Raw genomic sequence first — 20554 nt, forward strand, 5'->3', positions numbered from 1 at the left:
TATATACACACTGTACATATATACATATATGTATATACATATATACATACATACGTGGACCCCGACTTAAACAAGTTGAAAAACTTATTGGGGTGTTACCATTTAGTGGTCAATTGTACGGAATATGTACTGAACTGTGCAATCTACTAATAAAAGTTTCAATCAATCAATCAATCAATCCATTATATAACCCTAAATCAGAAGTGTCTCAAAGGGCTGCACAAGCCACAACGATATCCTCGGCTCGGAGTCCACATCAGGGCAAGAAAAAACTCAACTCAATGGGATGACAATGAGAAATGGATGTAGTGTGGATCTAGTTTATATATATATATATATATATATTATATATGTAAAATATTATATTATGTATGTATGTACATATATATATACATTGTATACACTGTATACATATATGTATACATATATACATTATATATGTATAATATATTATGTACTTATTTACATATATACATTGTATATACTGTATATATACATACATCATACATATATGAATATATATATATATATTTATATATACATATATATATATATACACATTATATATGTAAAATATTATATTATGTATGTATGTACATATATATACATTGTATACACTGTATATATATATATGTATACATATATACATGATATATGTACAATATATGATGTACTTATTTACATATATACATTGTATATACTGTATATCTGTATATATACATACATCATACATATATGAATATATATGCATACATCTATACACATACATATACACATATATACACACACACAAATATATATATAAATACATATATACCTACATAAACATATACACATTTACATATACACACACATATATTTATATACATTGTGTCTATATAGAGGAAGTTAAACCCGATTTGTCGTTCATTCTTACTTATTGTTATACAAGTGTTCATCACACACACACACACACACACACACACACACACACACACACACACACACACACACACACACACACAATTAGCACATTAATGTTGCTAATGAGTAAGACAGATGTGGTCCTGCAGCAGCAAAGTGAAAGCAAATGTTGCACAGCCAACTGGCAACAATAGATAGAGGAGAACATTATTTCCTTGCAGGCCACCATGCTACGCTAACATGTTAGGCCAAAGATAATAACAATTCCGCGTTCAAACACCTTTACAAGCCTGATCTGTGTTTGATCCCCTGCACCACCTCTTCTTGCCAATGTGAGGTGTGCACAATCTCATCCATCCAACCTTTCCCTTAACAGAAATATACACCATCTTTGACCTCTCTTTTCAAGCTCGTCAAGTTAGTCAGGAACCAATGATGACTAAAAAGGTTCAAGTCACGTGACAGGAAGCAGAAGAAAAGCAGGAAGCTGTGAATATGGCTGCGTTTTTTTGGGGTGTTCCTAAGATGCTCACCAGGGGATTGCAAGTGTGAGCCTAAAACATGACAACATCAACACAACGCCTTCAAGTCCACAGTGAGGGCAAAATGCTGCCTCGGCTCTCATGGGTCACAAAGTGGGGATGAGCGGCATTAAATGTGTGTGTGTGTGTGTGTGTGTGTGTGTGTGTGTGTGTGTGACATTAAACACATTATAGATACTTCAGGTCACATTTTGTACGTTAAAGATGCTAAAAAACAGTCCTCTGTAAGTCATAAGATGCTCAGATATCATATTAGTTTTCTTTTATAGCCAATGAGTGTCATCTGTGATGACTGGAACCTTCCTAAGGACATTCGGAATGAGCCAACTTGCTGCCTTCTGGACTTTGACATCCATGCAGAGGTACGGGCACAGGTTAAGTGTCCAACACAAGTGCACTCGTTCAGAGAGTCAAATAATGGCAGCACTCACATGCACAAACTAAGTCCCCCCACATATGTTTACAGATGAAGTGTGTATCATAGGTGCACAAGTTAAGTGCGCGAAAAAACAAAAAAGCAAGCCACCTAAGTGGATGTGTTAAGTGTATGACATAAGTGCACAGGTTAAGTATGTAGTATAAGTGCACATGATAAGTGTGCAACTTAAGTGCATAAAACCCATAAATGCACATGTTGAGTGTGTATTAATAAGTGCACAAGGTAAGGGCACAAAGTAAATGATCTAAGTGCACAAGGTAAGGGCACAAAGTAAATGCTCTAAGTGCACAAGGTAAGGGCACAAAGTAAATGCTCTAAGTGCACAAGGTAAGGGCACAAAGTAAATGCTCTAAGTGCACAACTTAAGTGCATAAAACCTCATAAATGCACATGTTGAGTGTGTATTAATAAGTGCACAAGGTAAGGGGCACAAAGTAAATGATCTAAGTGCACAAGGTAAGGGCACAAAGTAAATGCTCTAAGTGCACAACTTAAGTGCATAAAACATCATAAATGCACATGTTGAGTGTGTATTAATAAGTGCACAAGGTAAGGGCACAAGGTAAATGATCTAAGTGCACAAGGTAAGGGCACAAAGTAAATGCTCTAAGTGCACAACTTAAGTGCACAAGGTAAGGGCACAAAGTAAATGCTCTAAGTGCACAAGGTAAGGGCACAAAGTAAATGCTCTAAGTGCACAACTTCAGTGCATAAAACCTCATAAATGCACATGTTGAGTGTGTATCAATAAGTGCACAAGGTAAGGGCACAAAGTAAATGATCTAAGTGCACAAGGTAAGGGCACAAAGTAAATGCTCTAAGTGCACAACTTAAGTGCATAAAACCTCCTAAATGCACATGTTGAGTGTGTATTAATAAGTGCACAAGGTAAGGGCACAAAGTAAATGATCTAAGTGCACAAGGTAAGGGCACAAAGTAAATGCTCTAAGTGCACAACTTAAGTGCACAAGGTAAGGGCACAAAGTAAATGCTCTAAGTGCACAACTTAAGTGCATAAAACTTCATAAATGCACATGTTGAGTGTGTATTAATAAGTGCACAAGGTAAGGGCACAAAGTAAATGATCTAAGTGCACAAGGTAAGGGCACAAAGTAAATGCTCTAAGTGCACAACTTAAGTGCATAAAACCTCATAAATGCACATGTTGAGTGTGTATTAATAAGTGCACAAGGTAAGGGCACAAAGTAAATTATCTAAGTGCACAAGGTAAGGGCACAAAGTAAATGTTCTAAGTGCACAACTTAAGTGCATAAAACTTCATAGTGCACATGTTGAGAGCATATTGAGTGCATAAGGTTAGGGCACAAAGTAAATGCACTAAGTGCATAACTTAAGTGCATTAAACATCATAGGTGCACATGTTGAGTATGTATTGTAAAAGCACAAGCTAAGGGCACAAAGTAAATGCACTAAGTGCACAACTTAAGTGCATAAAACATCATAAGTGCACATGTTGAGTATGTTTTAATAAGTGCACAAAGTAAGGGCACAAAATAAATGCACAATTTAAGTGCATAAAACATCATAAGTGCAAATGTTGAGTGTGTATTGTAAGTGCACAAGGTAAGGACACAAAGTAAATGCACTAAGTGCACAACTTAAGTGCATAAAACCTCATAGTGCACATGTTGAGAGCGTATTATAGAAGTGTATAAGGTAAGGGCACAAAGTAAATGCACTAAGTGCACAACTTAAGTGCATAAAACATCATAAGTGCTCATGTTGAGTGCGTATCAATAAGTGCCTAAGGTAAGGACACAAAGTAAATGCACTAAGTGCACAACTTAAGTGCATAAAACATCATAAGTGCACATGTTGAGTATGTAATAATGAGTGCACAAGGTAAGGCACAAAATAAATGCACAACTTAAGTGCATAAAACATCATAAGTGCACATGTTGAGTGTGTATTGTAAGCACAAGCTAAGGGCACAAAGTAAATGCACTAAGTGCACAACTTAAGTGCATAAAACATCATAAGTGCACATGTTGAGTATGTTTCAATAAGTGCACAAGGTAAGGGCACAAAATAAATGCACAACTTAAGTGCATAAAACATCATAAGTGCACATGTTGAGTGTGTATTGTAAAAGCACAAGCTAAGGGCACAAAGTAAATGCACTAAGTGCACAACTTAAGTGCATAAATCATCATAAGTGCACATGTTGAGTATGTTTTAATAAGTGCACAAGGTAAGGGCACAAAATAAATGCACAACTTAAGTGCATAAAACATCATAAGTGCACATGTTGAGTGTGTATTGTAAGTGCACAAGGTAAAGGCACAAAGTAAATGCACTAAGTGCACAACTTAAGTGCATAAAACATCATAAGTGCTCATGTTGAGTGCGTATCAATAAGTGCCTAAGGTAAGCACACAAAGTAAATGCACTAAGTGCACAACTTAAGTGCATAAAACCTCATAGTGCACATGTTGAGAGCGTATTATATAAGTGTACAAGGTAAGGGCACAAAGTAAATGCACTAAGTGCACAACTTAAGTGCATAAAACATCATAAGTGCACATGTTGAGTATGTATTAATAAGTGCACAAGGTAAGGCACAAAATAAATGCACAACTTAAGTGCATAAAACATCATAAGTGCACATGTTGAGTGTGTATTGTAAGCACAAGCTAAGGGCACAAAGTAAATGCACTAAGTGCACAACTTAAGTGCATAAAACATCATAAGTGCACATGTTGAGTATGTTTCAATAAGTGCACAAGGTAAAGGCACAAAATAAATGCACAACTTAAGTGCATAAAACATCATAAGTGCACATGTTGGGTGTGTATTGTAAGCACAAGCTAAGGGCACAAAGTAAATGCACTAAGTGCACAACTTAAGTGCATAAAACATCATAAGTGCACATGTTGAGTATGTTTTAATAAGTGCACAAGGTAAGGGCACAAAATAAATGCACAACTTAAGTGCATAAAACATCATAAGTGCACATGTTGAGTGTGTATTGTAAGCACAAGCTAAGGGCACAAAGTAAATGCACTAAGTGCACAACTTAAGTGCATAAAACATCATAAGTGCACATGTTGAGTATGTTTTAATAAGTGCACAAGGTAAGGGCACAAAATAAATGCACTAAGTGCACAACTTAAGTGCATAAAACATCATAAGTGCACATGTTGAGTGTGTATTGTAAGTGCACAAGGTAAAGGCACAAAGTAAAGGCACTAAGTGCACAACTTAAGTGCTTAAAACATCATAAATGCACATGTTGAGTGCGTATTAATAAGTGCATAAGGTAAGGGCACAAAGTAAATGCACCAAGTGAAAAATTTCAGAGTATAAAACATCATAAGTGCACGTGTTAAGTGTGTGTTGTAAGTGCAAATGGTAGGGGCACAAAGTAAATGCACTAAGTGCACTATTTCAGTGCATAAAACATCATAAGTGCACATGTTGAGTGCGTAATATAAGTGCACAATGTAAATGCATGAAGAGCAAAACTTCAGTGCATAAAACATCATAAGTGCATGTGTTGAGTGTGTATTGTAAGTGCAAATGGTAAGGGAACAAAGTAAATGCACTAAGTGCACAACTTCACTGCATAAAACATCACAAGTGCACATGTTGAGTGCATATTAATAAGTGCATGAGGTAAGGGCACAAAGTAAATGCACTAAGTGCACAACTTCAGTGTATAAAACATCATAAGTGCACGTGTTTTGTGTGTATTGTAAGTGCAAATGGTAAGGGCACAAAGTAAATGCACTAAGTGCACAATTTCAGTGCATAAAACATAAGTGCACATGTTGAGTGCGTAATATAAGTGCACAATGTAAGGGCAAAAAGTAAATGCATGAAGTGCAAAACTTCAGAGCACGTGTTGAGTGTGTATTGTAAGTGCAAATGGTAAGGGAACAAAGTAAATGTACTAAGTGCACAACTTCAGTGCTAAAACATCATAAGTGCACATGTTGAGTGCGTATTTTAAGCGCACAAGGTAGGGGCACAAAGTAAATGCACTAAGTGCACAATGTAAGTGCATTTCAGTACAAAAGTTAAGTGTACATGCTATGTGCACTACCTAAGTCCCTAACAGAAAATAACTGAAATGGACTGACTTAAGTACACAACTTAAGTCTTTCATAGCTAATTAAATAATATCTCATTAACAATTGATTTATTTAAATGTTACTATATGCTGAAGGCGGGCAGCACGGTGTGACAAGGGTAGGTGCATGTGCCTCACAATAAGAGGGTCCTGGGTTCAATCCCCGGGCTCGGAGTGTGCGACTGCGTGGGTTCCCTCCGGGTTTTCCGGCTTCCTCCCACCTTCAAGGACATGCACCTGGTGATAAGCCCCTCCCACCTTCAAGGACATGCACCTGGGGATAGGCCCCTCCCACCTCCAAGGACATGCACCTGGGGATAGGCCCCTCCCACCTCCAAGGACATGCACCTGGGGATAGGCCCCTCCCACCTTCAAGGACATGCACCTGGGGATAGGCCCCTCCCACCTCCAAGGACATGTACCTGGGGATAGGCCCCTCCCACCTCCAAGGACATGCACCAGGGGATAGGCCCCTCCCACCTCCAAGGACATGCACCTGGGGATAGGCCCCTCCCACCTCCAACAACATGCACCTGGGGATAAGCCCCTCCCACCTTCAAGGACATGCACCTGGGGATAGGCCCCTCCCACCTCCAAGGACATGCACCTGGGGATATGCCCCTCCCACATCCAAGGACATGCACCTGGGGATAAGCCCCTCCCACCTTCAAGGACATGCACCTGGGGATAGGCCCCTCCCACCTTCAAGGACATGCACCTGGGGATAGGCCCCTCCCACCTCCAAGGACATGCACCTGGGGATAAGCCCCTCCCACCTCCAAGGACATGCACCTGGGGATAGGCCCCTCCCACCTCCAAGGACATGCACCACGGGATAGGCCCCTCCCACCTTCAAGGACATGCACCTGGGGATTGGCCCGTCCCACCTCCAAGGACATGCACCTGGGGATAGGCCCCTCCCACCTCCAAGGACATGCACCACGGGATAGGCCCCTCCCACCTTCAAGGACATGCACCTGGGGATTGGCCCGTCCCACCTCCAAGGACATGCACCTGGGGATAGGCCCCTCCCACCTCCAAGGACATGCACCTGGGGATAAGCCCCTCCCACCTCCAAGGACATGCACCACGGGATAGGCCCCTCCCACCTCCAAGGACATACACCTGGGGGTATGCCCCTCCCACCTCCAAGGACACGCACCAGGGGATAGGCCCCTCCCACTTCCAACAACATGGACCTGGGGATAGGCCCCTCCCACCTCCAAGGAAATGCACCTGGGGATAGGCCCCTCCCACCTCCAAGGACATGTACCAGGGGATAGGCCCCTCCCACCTCCAAGGACATGTACCAGGGGTTAGGCCCCTCCCACCTTCAAAGACATACACCTGGGGATAGGTTGATTGGCCCTAGTGTGTGAATGCTGGCCCTGTGTTGAGGTGGCCACCTGTTCAAGGTGTACCGAATGCAGCTGGGCTAGGCTCCAGCACCCCCCGCGACCCCGAAAGGGACAAGCGGTAGAAAATGGATGGCTGGATGCCGAGGGCCATTAATTTAAAAAAAAGAAGAGACTCCAGGGATCAACCTTGGACGACCCTGCTTGACATGAGGTGAGTTAGTGTACTTCCTGTCTTACTTGTAGGGGTCGCTGTGGTCCTGAGCGCTGCAGGCCTCGGCGTGTCCGTTGCAGACGCAGCGTCCGCCGATGCTGATGTCCTTGATGCTGTAGTAGTACTGCACACAAGACGGGGGTCACAACCGGGGAGTCGAGGAGGGAAAAAGCGGCGGCCACTCACCCGGCGAGTGACGGTGGGGTCTCGCAGGGCTTTGCCCATCAGGTGACCCAGCAGCGTGTTGGTGCGCAGGAAGCGCAGGCGGATGTTGGTGGCCTTGGTGAAGTCACGCAGCACCGGGGAGTAAGAGAAGTTCATGGCGCCCGGACGCCCGTTCACCAGCGACACCACGACCTGGGGGAGGGGGGATTAGTGAGGAGGGAAGACAACATGGCCGTGGTCTCCTACGTCATGGGAGAACTTTCTCCTTAAGGCAGGGGTGCTCACACTTTGTCAGCAGGCCAGCTCATCTTTACAAACACATATTATACATGTACTAATACGGTGTTTTTCAACCACTGTGCCGCGGCACACCGTGAGATACAGTCTGGTGTGCCGTGGGAGATGATCTAATTTCACCTGTTTGGTTTAAAATATGTTTTGCAAACCGGTAATTATAGTCTGCAAATGATGTGTTGTTGTTGAGCAGGGGTGCCCATTACGTCGATCGCGAGCTACCAGTCGACCGCGGGGGGTGTGTCAGTCGATCTCCAGCCAGGCTTTTTAAAAAAATAGACCTAAAAATGAGTGATCATCAATCTTCACCAAGACGTCACTTAAATGACATTCACGGTACCGGAGGGTCTTGTGAGATGACGCTGGCTGCTGCAAGATCATTATTATGAAAATATGACCGAGAGGAAGGCGAGAAACACTTTTTATTTCAACAGACTCTCGCGCCGTACCTTCCGTCAAAACTCTAAAGGCCGACTGCACATTTCCTATCTTCACAATAAAAGCCCTGCTTCATGCTGCCTGCGCTAACTAAATACAGAGTCTCGGAAAACTGGCGTGCACAAGCGATCCCTCAGAAAGCTGGCGTGCACATCACTTGTGCACGCCAGCTTTCCGAAACTCTTATTTTGTTAGCGCAGGCAGCATGAAGCAGGGCTTTTATTGTGAAGATAGGAAATGTGCAGTCGGCCTTTAGAGTTTTGACGGAAGGGACGGCGCGAAAGTCTGTTGAAATAAAAAGTGTTTCTCGCCTTCCTCTCTGTCATTTTTTCATAATAATGAACTGGCAGCAGCCAGCGTCATCTCACAAGACCCTCGGGTGCCGTGAATGTCAATCAAGCAAGCTACGGAATTTGCCGCCAATGTTTTTCTTGTAAAGTGTATGGAAGCTGGATGAATGAGATGCCAAAAACCAACCACTTTCATGTGGTATTGTACGGAAAGGACCACTTTTTTTCTCCTCCATTTGAAAATGTGGGCGTTATCATCGTTACTGTCTGATTCCAATCAATGCAAGTCATCAGAATCAGGTAATACACCAACTTATATTCTTGTCTTGGTGAAAGAAAGACATCTATATGTGTTACACATGCTTGTATTATCATTAAACACATTTAACTTGTTTCTGTCTCCCTGTAATGTTTGTCTGATCTTGAATGGGATTGTGCTGAAAATTGTAATTTTCCTGAAGGAACTCTCCTGACGGAATAAATAAAGTACTATCTAATCTAATCTACAAAAATGTCTCCTTCATAAATAAATAAATATAAATGATATATATAAATGAGGTAGATCCCCTCGAGTTGGTCAATTGAAAAGTAGCTCGCCTGCAGAAAAAGTGTGGGCACCCCTGTTGCTGAGTGTCGGTCAGAGTAACCATGTAATACTCTTCCACTGACACACCCTCCACCATCCACTGACACACCCTCCACTATCCACTGACACACCCTCCACCATCCACTGACACACCCTCCACCATCCACTAACACACCCTCCACCATTCACTAACACACCCTCCACCATCCACTAACACACCCTCCACCATCCACTGACACACCCTCCACCATCCACTGACACACCCTCCACCATCCACTAACACACCCTCCACCATCCACTGACACACCCTCCACCATCCACTGACACACCCTCCACCATCCACTGACACACCCTCCACCATCCACTGACACACCCTCCACCATCCACTGACACACCCTCCACCATCCACTGACACACCCTCCACCACCCACCGACACACCCTCCACCATCCACTAACACACCATCCACTGACACGCCCTCCACCATCCACTGACACACCCTCCACCACCCACTGACACACCCTCCACCATCCACTGACACACCCTCCACCATCCACTGACACACCCTCCACCATCCACTGACACACCCTCCACCATCCACTGACACACCCTCCACCATCCACTGACACACCCTCCACCACCCACCGACACACCCTCCACCATCCACTAACACACCATCCACTGACACGCCCTCCGCCATCCACTGACACACCCTCCACCATCCACTGACACACCCTCCACCATCCACTGACACACCCTCCACCATCCACTGACACACCCTCCGCCATCCACTGACACACCCTCCACCATCCACTGACACACCCTCCACCATCCACTGACACACCCTCCACCATCCACTGACACACCCTCCACCATCCACTGACACACCCTCCGCCATCCACTGACACACCCTCCGCCATCCACCGACACACCCTCCACCATCCACCGACACACCCTCCACCATCCACCGACACACCCTCCACCATCCACCGACACACCCTCCACCACCCACTGACACACCCTCCACCATCCACTGACACACCCTCCACCATCCACTGACACACCCTCCGCCATCCACTGACACACCCTCCGCCATCCACTGACACTCCCTCCACCATCCACTGACACACCCTCCGCCATCCACTGACACACCCTCCGCCATCCACTGACACACCCTCCGCCATCCACCGACACACCCTCCACCATCCACCGACACACCCTCCACCATCCACTGACACACCCTCCACCACCCACTGACACACCCTCCACCATCCACTGACACACCCTCCACCATCCACTGACACACCCTCCGCCATCCACTGACACACCCTCCGCCATCCACTGACACACCCTCCGCCATCCACTGACACACCCTCCACCATCCACTGACACACCCTCCACCATCCACTGACACACCCTCCACCATCCACTGACACACCCTCCACCATCCACTGACACACCCTCCACCATCCACTGACACACCCTCCACCATCCACTGACACACCCTCCACCATCCACTAACACACCCTCCACCATCCACTAACACCCTCCACCATCCACTGACACCCTCCACCACCCACTAACACACCCTCCACCATCCACTGACACACCCTCCACCACCCACTGACACACCCTCCACCATCCACATAATGGGCACCCCTGTGAATTCAAAGTGTCACGAGAACAAAAAGTCACCTCTCCATTTTCCAGAGGAACGATACGGGAATATTCGGAGGTGCAAATGACGTCGTCATCATCGTTGATCCTCTCGATGGTTCTTTGTCCGAAACGCTCGATGCAGTCTCGCTTGGAGGCTACACACACACACACGCACACACACACACACACACACACACACACAAAGAAAGGAGAAGAAAAGGTTTATATTGACTAATCATCATGTTTGTAAAGTCTGCTGGTATTTTTATGACACGTCTCACCATAATAATTAGAGGGGGGTCCTGGTAATGGACAACTAACAGCTGCAACTTTAAACACCTCATGACAACATAAGTGTGTGTGTGTGTGTGTGTGTGTGTGTGTGTGTGTGTGTGTGTGTGTGTGTGTGTGTGTGTGTGTGTGTGTGTGTGTGTGTGTGTGTGAGCAGCTGTGGATGTTTAAGCTTAACAGCTTGTTGAATGAGTCACAATAAGAGTGGAAATAACGAGCTCCTCAGCGGGGTTCGAACACGCGGCTGGGTAAAGTGTGACCAATTTTATTGGATCTCGGCATATTGTAAAAAAAAAAAAACGGACATTTATTGTTAACGATGTCCTGATGGCATGTGGATATCAGTCAGAGATCAGCAAAAAAGGAGTATCGAATGATATCCGCATGTCAGATATCACAGTTAACCTCGAAATGCGGTCTTTTCTTCTATTTTTAGTCATTTAAAAGTGAACGCTGGAGCCTATCCCAGCTGCATTCGGGCGGGAGGCGGGGTACGCCCTGGACAAGTCGCCACCTCATCGCAGGTAAACATTTTGGTTTTTTCTCAAAATGTGGTGGGTGTGGCTAGGATACGGTAATTAAGGTCCAAAAACGATGGTTAATAAAAAATAGGTTTGTGGTTTTCATAGCTACTATTCCACACTACCTCATAATGAAAGTATCTACTGTATGAATCCCGCTGATATCGGTTCTGTATCGGCCTGTACACAAGGCTCTAATACCGCTATCATATAGAACTTTACGAACATAAAAAGCAATAAAATAGAGCCAAAGTATTCAGTAGCCTGTTAGCATGTACAAAAAGCCCAAAAGCAGTGAAGTTGTCAGCTTGTGTAAATGCTAAATAAAAAGAGACCACAACAAATCCTTTTCAACTTATATTCAATTGAATAGACTGCAAGGACAAGATATTTAACGTTCGAACTGGTAAAATGTGTTATTTTCTGCAAATATTAGCTCACTTGGAAATTGATGTTTCAAAAAAGCTGGCACAAGTGGCAAAAAAGAGTGAGAAAGTTGAGGAATGCTCATCAAAGACTTATGTGGAACATCCCACAGGTGTGCAGGCTGATTGGGAACAGGTGGGTGCCATGATTGGCTATAAAAGCAGCTTTCACAAACACGGACGGGGCGAGGGTCACCACATTGTCAACAAATGCCTGAGCAAATTGTTGAAAAAACATCATTTCTCAAGCAGCTATTGCAAGGAATTTAGGGATTTCACCATCTACACTCTGTAATATCATCAAAAGGCTCAGAGAATGTGGAGAAATCACTGCACGTAAGCGGCATGCCCGTGACCTTGGATCAAAAAGCCACATCAGTGTGTAAAGGATATCACCAGGAACACTTCAGAAAACCACTGACAGTAACTACAGAGTAAGTGCAAATCAAAACTCTACTATGCAAAGCCAAAGCCATTTATCAACAACACCCAGAAACGCCGCCAGCTTTACTAGGCCTGAGCTCATCTAAGATGGACTGATGTTAAGTGGAAAAGTGTTCTGTGGTCTGACGAGTCCACATTTGACATTGTTTTTGGAAACTGTGGAACAAAGAGGAAAAGTACCATGGGGACTGTTCTAGGGTGAAAGTGTTGTAGGCAGCATGTGTGATGGTATGGGGGTGTATTAGTGATTGTTCTAGGGTGAAAGTGTTCTAGGCAGCATGTGTGATGGTATGGGGGTGTATTAGTGATTGTTCTAGGGTGAAAGTGTTGTAGGCAGCATGTGTGATGGTATGGGGGTGTATTAGTGATTGTTCTAGGGTGAAAGTGTTGTAGGCAGCATGTGTGATGGTATGGGGGTGTATTAGTGATTGTTCTAGGGTGAAAGTGTTCTAGGCAGCATGTGTGATGGTATGGGGGTGTATTAGTGATTGTTCTAGGGTGAAAGTGTTGTAGGCAGCATGTGTGATGGTATGGAGGTGTATTAGTGATTGTCCTAGGGTGAAAGTGTTCTAGGCAGCATGTGTGATGGTATGGGGGTGTATTAGTGATTGTTCTAGGGTGAAAGTGTTGTAGGCAGCATGTGTGATGGTATGGGGGTGTATTAGTGATTGTTCTAGGGTGAAAGTGTTCTAGGCAGCATGTGTGATGGTATGGGGGTGTATTAGTGATTGTTCTAGGGTGAAAGTGTTCTAGGCAGCATGTGTGATGGTATGGGGGTGTATTAGTGATTGTTCTAGGGTGAAAGTGTTCTAGGCAGCATGTGTGATGGTATGGGGGTGTATTAGTGATTGTTGTAGGGTGAAAGTGTTGTAGGCAGCATGTGTGATGGTATGGGGGTGTATTAGTGATTGTACTAGGGTGAAAGTGTTCTAGGCAGCATGTGTGATGGTATGGGGGTGTATTAGTGATTGTACTAGGGTGAAAGTGTTGTAGGCAGCATGTGTGATGGTATGGGGGTGTATTAGTGATTGTTCTAGGGTGAAAGTGTTGTAGGCAGCATGTGTGATGGTATGGGGGTGTATTAGTGATTGTTCTAGGGTGAAAGTGTTCTAGGCAGCATGTGTGATGGTATGGGGGTGTATTAGTGATTGTTCTAGGGTGAAAGTGTTCTAGGCAGCATGTGTGATGGTATGGGGGTGTATTAGTGATTGTCCTAGGGTGAAAGTGTTCTAGGCAGCATGTGTGATGGTATGGGGGTGTATTAGTGATTGTTCTAGGGTGAAAGTGTTCTAGGCAGCATGTGTGATGGTATGGGGGTGTATTAGTGATTGGTCTAGGGTGAAAGTGTTGTAGGCAGCATGTGTGATGGTATGGGGGTGTATTAGTGATTGTTCTAGGGTGAAAGTGTTGTAGGCAGCATGTGTGATGGTATGGGGGTGTATTAGTGATTGTTCTAGGGTGAAAGTGTTGTAGGCAGCATGTGTGATGGTATGGGGGTGTATTAGTGATTGTACTAGGGTGAAAGTGTTGTAGGCAGCATATGTGATGGTATGGGGGTGTATTAGTGATTGTTCTAGGGTGAAAGTGTTCTAGGCAGCATGTGTGATGGTATGGGGGTGTATTAGTGATTGTTCTAGGGTGAAAGTGTTGTAGGCAGCATGTGTGATGGTATGGGGGTGTATTAGTGATTGTTGTAGGGTGAAAGTGTTCTAGGCAGCATGTGTGATGGTATGGGGGTGTATTAGTGATTGTTCTAGGGTGAAAGTGTTCTAGGCAGCATGTGTGATGGTATGGGGGTGTATTAGTGATTGTCCTAGGGTGAAAGTGTTCTAGGCAGCATGTGTGATGGTATGGGGGTGTATTAGTGATTGTTCTAGGGTGAAAGTGTTCTAGGCAGCATGTGTGATGGTATGGGGGTGTATTAGTGATTGGTCTAGGGTGAAAGTGTTGTAGGCAGCATGTGTGATGGTATGGGGGTGTATTAGTGATTGTTCTAGGGTGAAAGTGTTGTAGGCAGCATGTGTGATGGTATGGGGGTGTATTAGTGATTGTACTAGGGTGAAAGTGTTGTAGGCAGCATATGTGATGGTATGGGGGTGTATTAGTGATTGTTCTAGGGTGAAAGTGTTCTAGGCAGCATGTGTGATGGTATGGGGGTGTATTAGTGATTGTTCTAGGGTGAAAGTGTTGTAGGCAGCATGTGTGATGGTATGGGGGTGTATTAGTGATTGTTCTAGGGTGAAAGTGTTGTAGGCAGCATGTGTGATGGTATGGGGGTGTATTAGTGATTGTTCTAGGGTGAAAGTGTTGTAGGCAGCATGTGTGATGGTATGGGGGTGTATTAGTGATTGTTGCAAGGTGAAAGTGTTGTAGGCAGCATGTGTGATGGTATGGGGGTGTATTAGTGATTGTTCTAGGGTGAAAGTGTTGTAGGCAGCATGTGTGATGGTATGGGGGTGTATTAGTGATTGTTCTAGGGTGAAAGTGTTCTAGGCAGGATGTGTGATGGTATGGGGGTGTATTAGTGATTGTTCTAGGGTGAAAGTGTTGTAGGCAGCATGTGTGATGGTATGGGGGTGTATTAGTGATTGTTCTAGGGTGAAAGTGTTGTAGGCAGCATGTGTGATGGTATGGGGGTGTATTAGTGATTGTTCTAGGGTGAAAGTGTTGTAGGCAGCATGTGTGATGGTATGGGGGTGTATTAGTGATTTGTCTAGGGTGAAAGTGTTGTAGGCAGCATGTGTGATGGTATGAGGGTGTAATAGTGATTGTTCTAGGGTGAAAGTGTTGTAGGCAGCATGTGTGATGGTATGGGGGTGTATTAGTGATTGTTCTAGGGTGAAAGTGTTCTAGGCAGCATGTGTGATGGTATGGGGGTGTATTAGTGATTGTTCTAGGGTGAAAGTGTTCTAGGCAGCATGTGTGATGGTATGGGGGTGTATTAGTGATTGTTCTAGGGTGAAAGTGTTGTAGGCAGCATGTGTGATGGTATGGGGGTGTATTAGTGATTGTTCTAGGGTGAAAGTGTTGTAGGCAGCATGTGTGATGGTATGGGGGTGTATTAGTGATTGTTCTAGGGTGAAAGTGTTGTAGGCAGCATGTGTGATGGTATGGGGGTGTATTAGTGATTGTACTAGGGTGAAAGTGTTGTAGGCAGCATATGTGATGGTATGGGGGTGTATTAGTGATTGTTCTAGGGTGAAAGTGTTGTAGGCAGCATGTGTGATGGTATGGGGGTGTATTAGTGATTGTTCTAGGGTGAAAGTGTTGTAGGCAGGATGTGTGATGGTATGGGGGTGTATTAGTGATTGTTCTAGGGTGAAAGTGTTGTAGGCAGCATGTGTGATGGTATGGGGGTGTATTAGTGATTGTTCTAGGGTGAAAGTGTTGTAGGCAGCATGTGTGATGGTATGGGGGTGTATTAGTGATTGTTCTAGGGTGAAAGTGTTGTAGGCAGCATGTGTGATGGTATGGGGGTGTATTAGTGATTGTTCTAGGGTGAAAGTGTTGTAGGCAGCATGTGTGATGGTATGGGGGTGTATTAGTGATTTGTCTAGGGTGAAAGTGTTGTAGGCAGCATGTGTGATGGTATGAGGGTGTATTAGTGATTGTTCTAGGGTGAAAGTGTTGTAGGCAGCATGTGTGATGGTATGGGGGTGTATTAGTGATTGTTCTAGGGTGAAAGTGTTCTAGGCAGCATGTGTGATGGTATGGGGGTGTATTAGTGATTGTTGCAAGGTGAAAGTGTTGTAGGCAGCATGTGTGATGGTATGGGGGTGTATTAGTGATTGTTCTAGGGTGAAAGTGTTGTAGGCAGCATGTGTGATGGTATGGGGGTGTATTAGTGATTGTTCTAGGGTGAAAGTGTTCTAGGCAGGATGTGTGATGGTATGGGGGTGTATTAGTGGCCAAGGCATGGCTAACTTACACATCTGTGAAGGCACCATTCATGCTGAAAGGTACATACAGCTTTTGGAGCAACATATGTTGTTATCATGGACGCCCCTGCTTATTTCAGCAAGACAATGTCAAGCCAGGTGTTACAACAGCGTGGCTTCATAGTAAAAGATTGCGGGTACTAGACTGGCCTGCCTGTAGTCCAGACATTGAAAATGTGTGAAGGCTAAAATATGAGGCAGGAGACTGTTGAACAACTTAAGCTGTACATCAAGCAAGAATGGGAAAGAATTCCACTTCAAAAATGTGTGTCCTCAGTTCCCAAACCTTTAATGAGTGTTGTTACAAGGAAAGGCCATGTAACACACTGGTAAAAATGCTCCTCTATGACTACTTTTTTGTTGCCATTTAATTCTAAGTTAATGATTATTTGCAAAAAATATTAAAGTTTGTCAGTGTGAAGATGAAATATCTTGTCTTTGCAGTCTATTCAATTGAATATAAGTTGAAAAGGATTTGTTGTGTTCTCTTTTTATTTAGCTTTTACACAACCTGACAACTTCACTGCTTTTGGGCTTTTGTCCCTCGACATGTCCCAGCAGGCTCGTCAATTAGCGTCTCTCCCACACTCAAGTAGGTCAAGCGCCCTCTAGTGGTTAGCGCTAAGAATGAGAAGGTTTAGTTTGCAAGCAGCTTCAATCACTTCTGCTTCGGCCAATCCCGTGGCCGCGTGATGATGTCATCGCATCAGAAACCCCCGGCGCCCCCAATCCCCACCCTCGCCCTCAGGGATGACCCGCAGGAATCGTTCTGGTTCTGGACCCAGAGAGTACTCACAGGCGAAGTACTGCCACGGCCGGTAGGTCCGTCCAAAGTCCACGGAACGTTCTAGAACCCACAGGTCCGGACGCGGGGAGTTGGCGAACTTGATGAGGACGTAGGCCACGTGGAAGAGCTGCAACACACACACGGGAACACACACTGATGACATCATGACGGCGCGGGACTGTAACAGACTCCAGATGTCCATCCCAGTGGACGTTTAGTGGCCATGATGTAGGACCACACAGTCCCTCGCCAAGTACAACAAGGATGACATCACAACAACAACGCGCAGTCGGAACATTCTGGAACGGGTCAAAGTGTCTCAGCAGTGGCACTGCTCACTATGAACACTGCTTGACTTCTTTTTACACTTGCGTGGGACTTAATAGCGTTAGAACACTTAATAAAGCTCCGGTGATGGCCAGAGTTTGACCCTGGAACTGATTAATTCCTCAGGGAAACATTGTTTCCTCAGCCGGCGGCGCGGAACAGATTGTGTTTGACTTGAGCGCTTTCTCAGGAGCGTGGGCAGGGAAATCAAACCAGCGGGCCCTGAGTCGCCAGCCACACTTCTTCACTTTGTTCTTAAAGAAACACTAACACACCTCAGAGATGCTCTGAAAGCGGCGACGCTCCACTCTGACAAATAAGTGAAATGACATCAAGTCCCTGGTGGAGATCAGGGGTGTCCAAACTTTGGCCCCTGAACGGCTATTTTTTTTTTATCGGCCGCAGGTAAAAATACTATTAAAAAAACATAAAAAAAGTGGGATAAAAGATCAAAAAGGTGAATGGTAGCCGGAAAAAAGTTGCAACGTTGATTCCAATCACACAAAAATGCCAGTTTGTTTTCTGTCATTGCAGACAAAATAATAATCAAAATCAATCAATCAATGTTTACTTATATAGCCCTAAATCACGAGTGTCTCAAAGGGCTGCACAAGCCACAATGCCGTTATGAATTATTGACTTCATATCTAATATTCCACTCCACACTATTGTTTGGTGGAAAATTAGATTTTTTTTGTGTTTGGAACATAAAAAGCAACAGTTATTTTTTGTCAAAAATGGGAATAAATCAAAAACAAAAAAAAACAATTAAAAAAATTAAATTTGAAGTTGATCAAGAGACTTAAGTGTTAAAAATAAAAGTATGAATATTTTTTACATTTCAATAGTTTTTGTGGGTTTTTTATTACTGTACTTGCTCAAAATAATAATCAATCAACCAATCAATCAATCAATGTTTACTTATATAGCCCTAAATCACGAGTGTCTCAAAGGGCTGCACAAACCACAACACAAACCACTACGACATCCTCGGTAGGCCCACATAAGGGCAAGGAAAAACTCACACCCAGTGGGACGTCGGTGACAATGATGGCTATGAGAACCTTGGAGAGGACCTCAAATGTGGGCAACCCCCCCCCCCCCCCTCAATATGTTATGAATTATTGAGCTATTAAAGGCTCCAATTACTTCACATTTAACATTCCATTTTGTGGAAAATATGAGATATTTTGTGTGTTTGGAACATAAAAAGCAATGTTGTAGTTTTTTGTCAAAAAGGGCATAAATCAAAAACCATTAAAACAGTTATTTAAAAAAAATAATAATTTGAAGTTGAGCAAGAGACTTAAGTATTGAATATTTTTAAACACTTTTATGATTGGGGCCATTTTGGAGCCCCAATTATTTTAATGTTTTGTTTTTTAACTGTACTTGCCCAAAATAATAACAATATTTAATAGGTCAGTAATTTATGAATGTTTGACCTATTACAGGCTCCAATTACTTCACATCAAATATTCCACTTTTTTTTGTGGAAAATATGAGATATTTTTGTCTGTTTGGAACAGAAAAAGCTAATTTATTTTTTTGGGGTCAAAAAGGACATGAATAAAAAACATGAAAAATTAATAAAAACATTTTTGGGAAGTTGATCAAGAGACTTAAGTGTTAAAAATAAAAGTATGAATCATTTTTACATTTTAATAGTTTTTGTAGGTTTGTTTTTTTTAACTCTACTTGCTCAAAATAATAAAAAATTTAAATCAATATGTTATGAATTATTGAGCTATTAAAGGCTCCAATTACTTCACATCTAATATTACACTCTGAACATTTTTTTTGAGGATAATATGAGATATTTTGTGCATTTAGAACATAAAGAACAATGTTTGTCAAAAAAGGGAAAAATCAAAAAACATTAAAAAAAGATTTAAAAAAAATTTATTTCAAGTTGAGCAAGAGACTTAAGTGTTGAATATTTTTAAACACTTTTAATAATTTTTGTGTTTTGTTTTTTAACTGTACTTGCTCAAAATAATAATATTAATTCAAATCAATATTTGAGCTATTAAAGGCTCCAATTACTTCACATCTAATATTCCACTCTGAACATTTTTTTAGAGGAAAATATGAGTTATTTTGTGTGTTTGGAACATCAAAAGGCCCTGTGATGAGGTTGTGTCTTGTCCAAGGTGTAAATGCCTTCCGCCTGAATACCCCCTTGGTATAAACATAGTCCAGGTAGATATAGGTCTGGACCCCTAGTATAGACATAGTCCAGGTAGATATAAGTCTGGACCCCTAGAATAAACATAGTCCAGGTAGATATAAGTCTGGACCCCTAGTATAGACATAGTCCAGGTAGATATAAGTCTGGACCCTTAGTATAGACATAGTCCAGGTAGCTTTAGGTCTGGACCCCTAGTTTAGACATAGTCCAGGTAGATATAAGTCTGGACCCCTAGTATAGACATAGTCCAGGTAGATATAAGTCTGGACCCCTAGTTTAGACATAGTCCAGGTAGATATAAGTCTGGACCCCTAGTATAGACATAGTCCAGGTAGATATAAGTCTGGACCCCTAGTATAGACATAGTCCAGGTAGATATAGGTCTGGACCCACCTGGTATAGACATAGTCCAGGTAGATATAGGTCTGGACCCCTAGTATAGACAATAGTCCAGGTAGATATAAGTCTGGACCCCTAGTATAGACATAGTCCAGGTAGATATAGGTCTGGACCCCTAGTATAGACATAGTCCAGGTAGATATAGGTCTGGACCCCTAGTATAGACATAGTCCAGGTAGATATAGGTCTGGACCACCTAATATAGACATAGTCCAGGTAGATATAAGTCTGGACCCCTAGTATAGACATAGTCC

At 43.4% G+C, this 20554-nt stretch overlaps 1 protein-coding gene across 2 annotated transcripts in view; it reads right to left on the reverse strand.

The window, feature by feature from the left end:
- lama5 (laminin, alpha 5) overlaps positions 1–20554 on the reverse strand; it is a 201957-nt gene that overhangs the window by 139211 nt on the left and 42192 nt on the right. For both annotated transcript variants that reach the window (XM_061902574.1, XM_061902575.1), the window contains exons 3-6: positions 17393–17510; positions 11014–11132; positions 7733–7903; positions 7573–7670 (exon numbers count right to left, since the gene is read on the reverse strand). In XM_061902574.1, coding sequence (XP_061758558.1) covers positions 7573–7670; positions 7733–7903; positions 11014–11132; positions 17393–17510 — 506 coding nt within the window. The remainder of the gene's footprint in view (positions 1–7572; positions 7671–7732; positions 7904–11013; positions 11133–17392; positions 17511–20554) is intronic.

The sequence above is a fragment of the Nerophis ophidion genome, linkage group LG06, assembly GCF_033978795.1.
Source record: "Nerophis ophidion isolate RoL-2023_Sa linkage group LG06, RoL_Noph_v1.0, whole genome shotgun sequence".
Taxonomy (NCBI): Eukaryota; Metazoa; Chordata; class Actinopteri; order Syngnathiformes; family Syngnathidae; genus Nerophis; species Nerophis ophidion.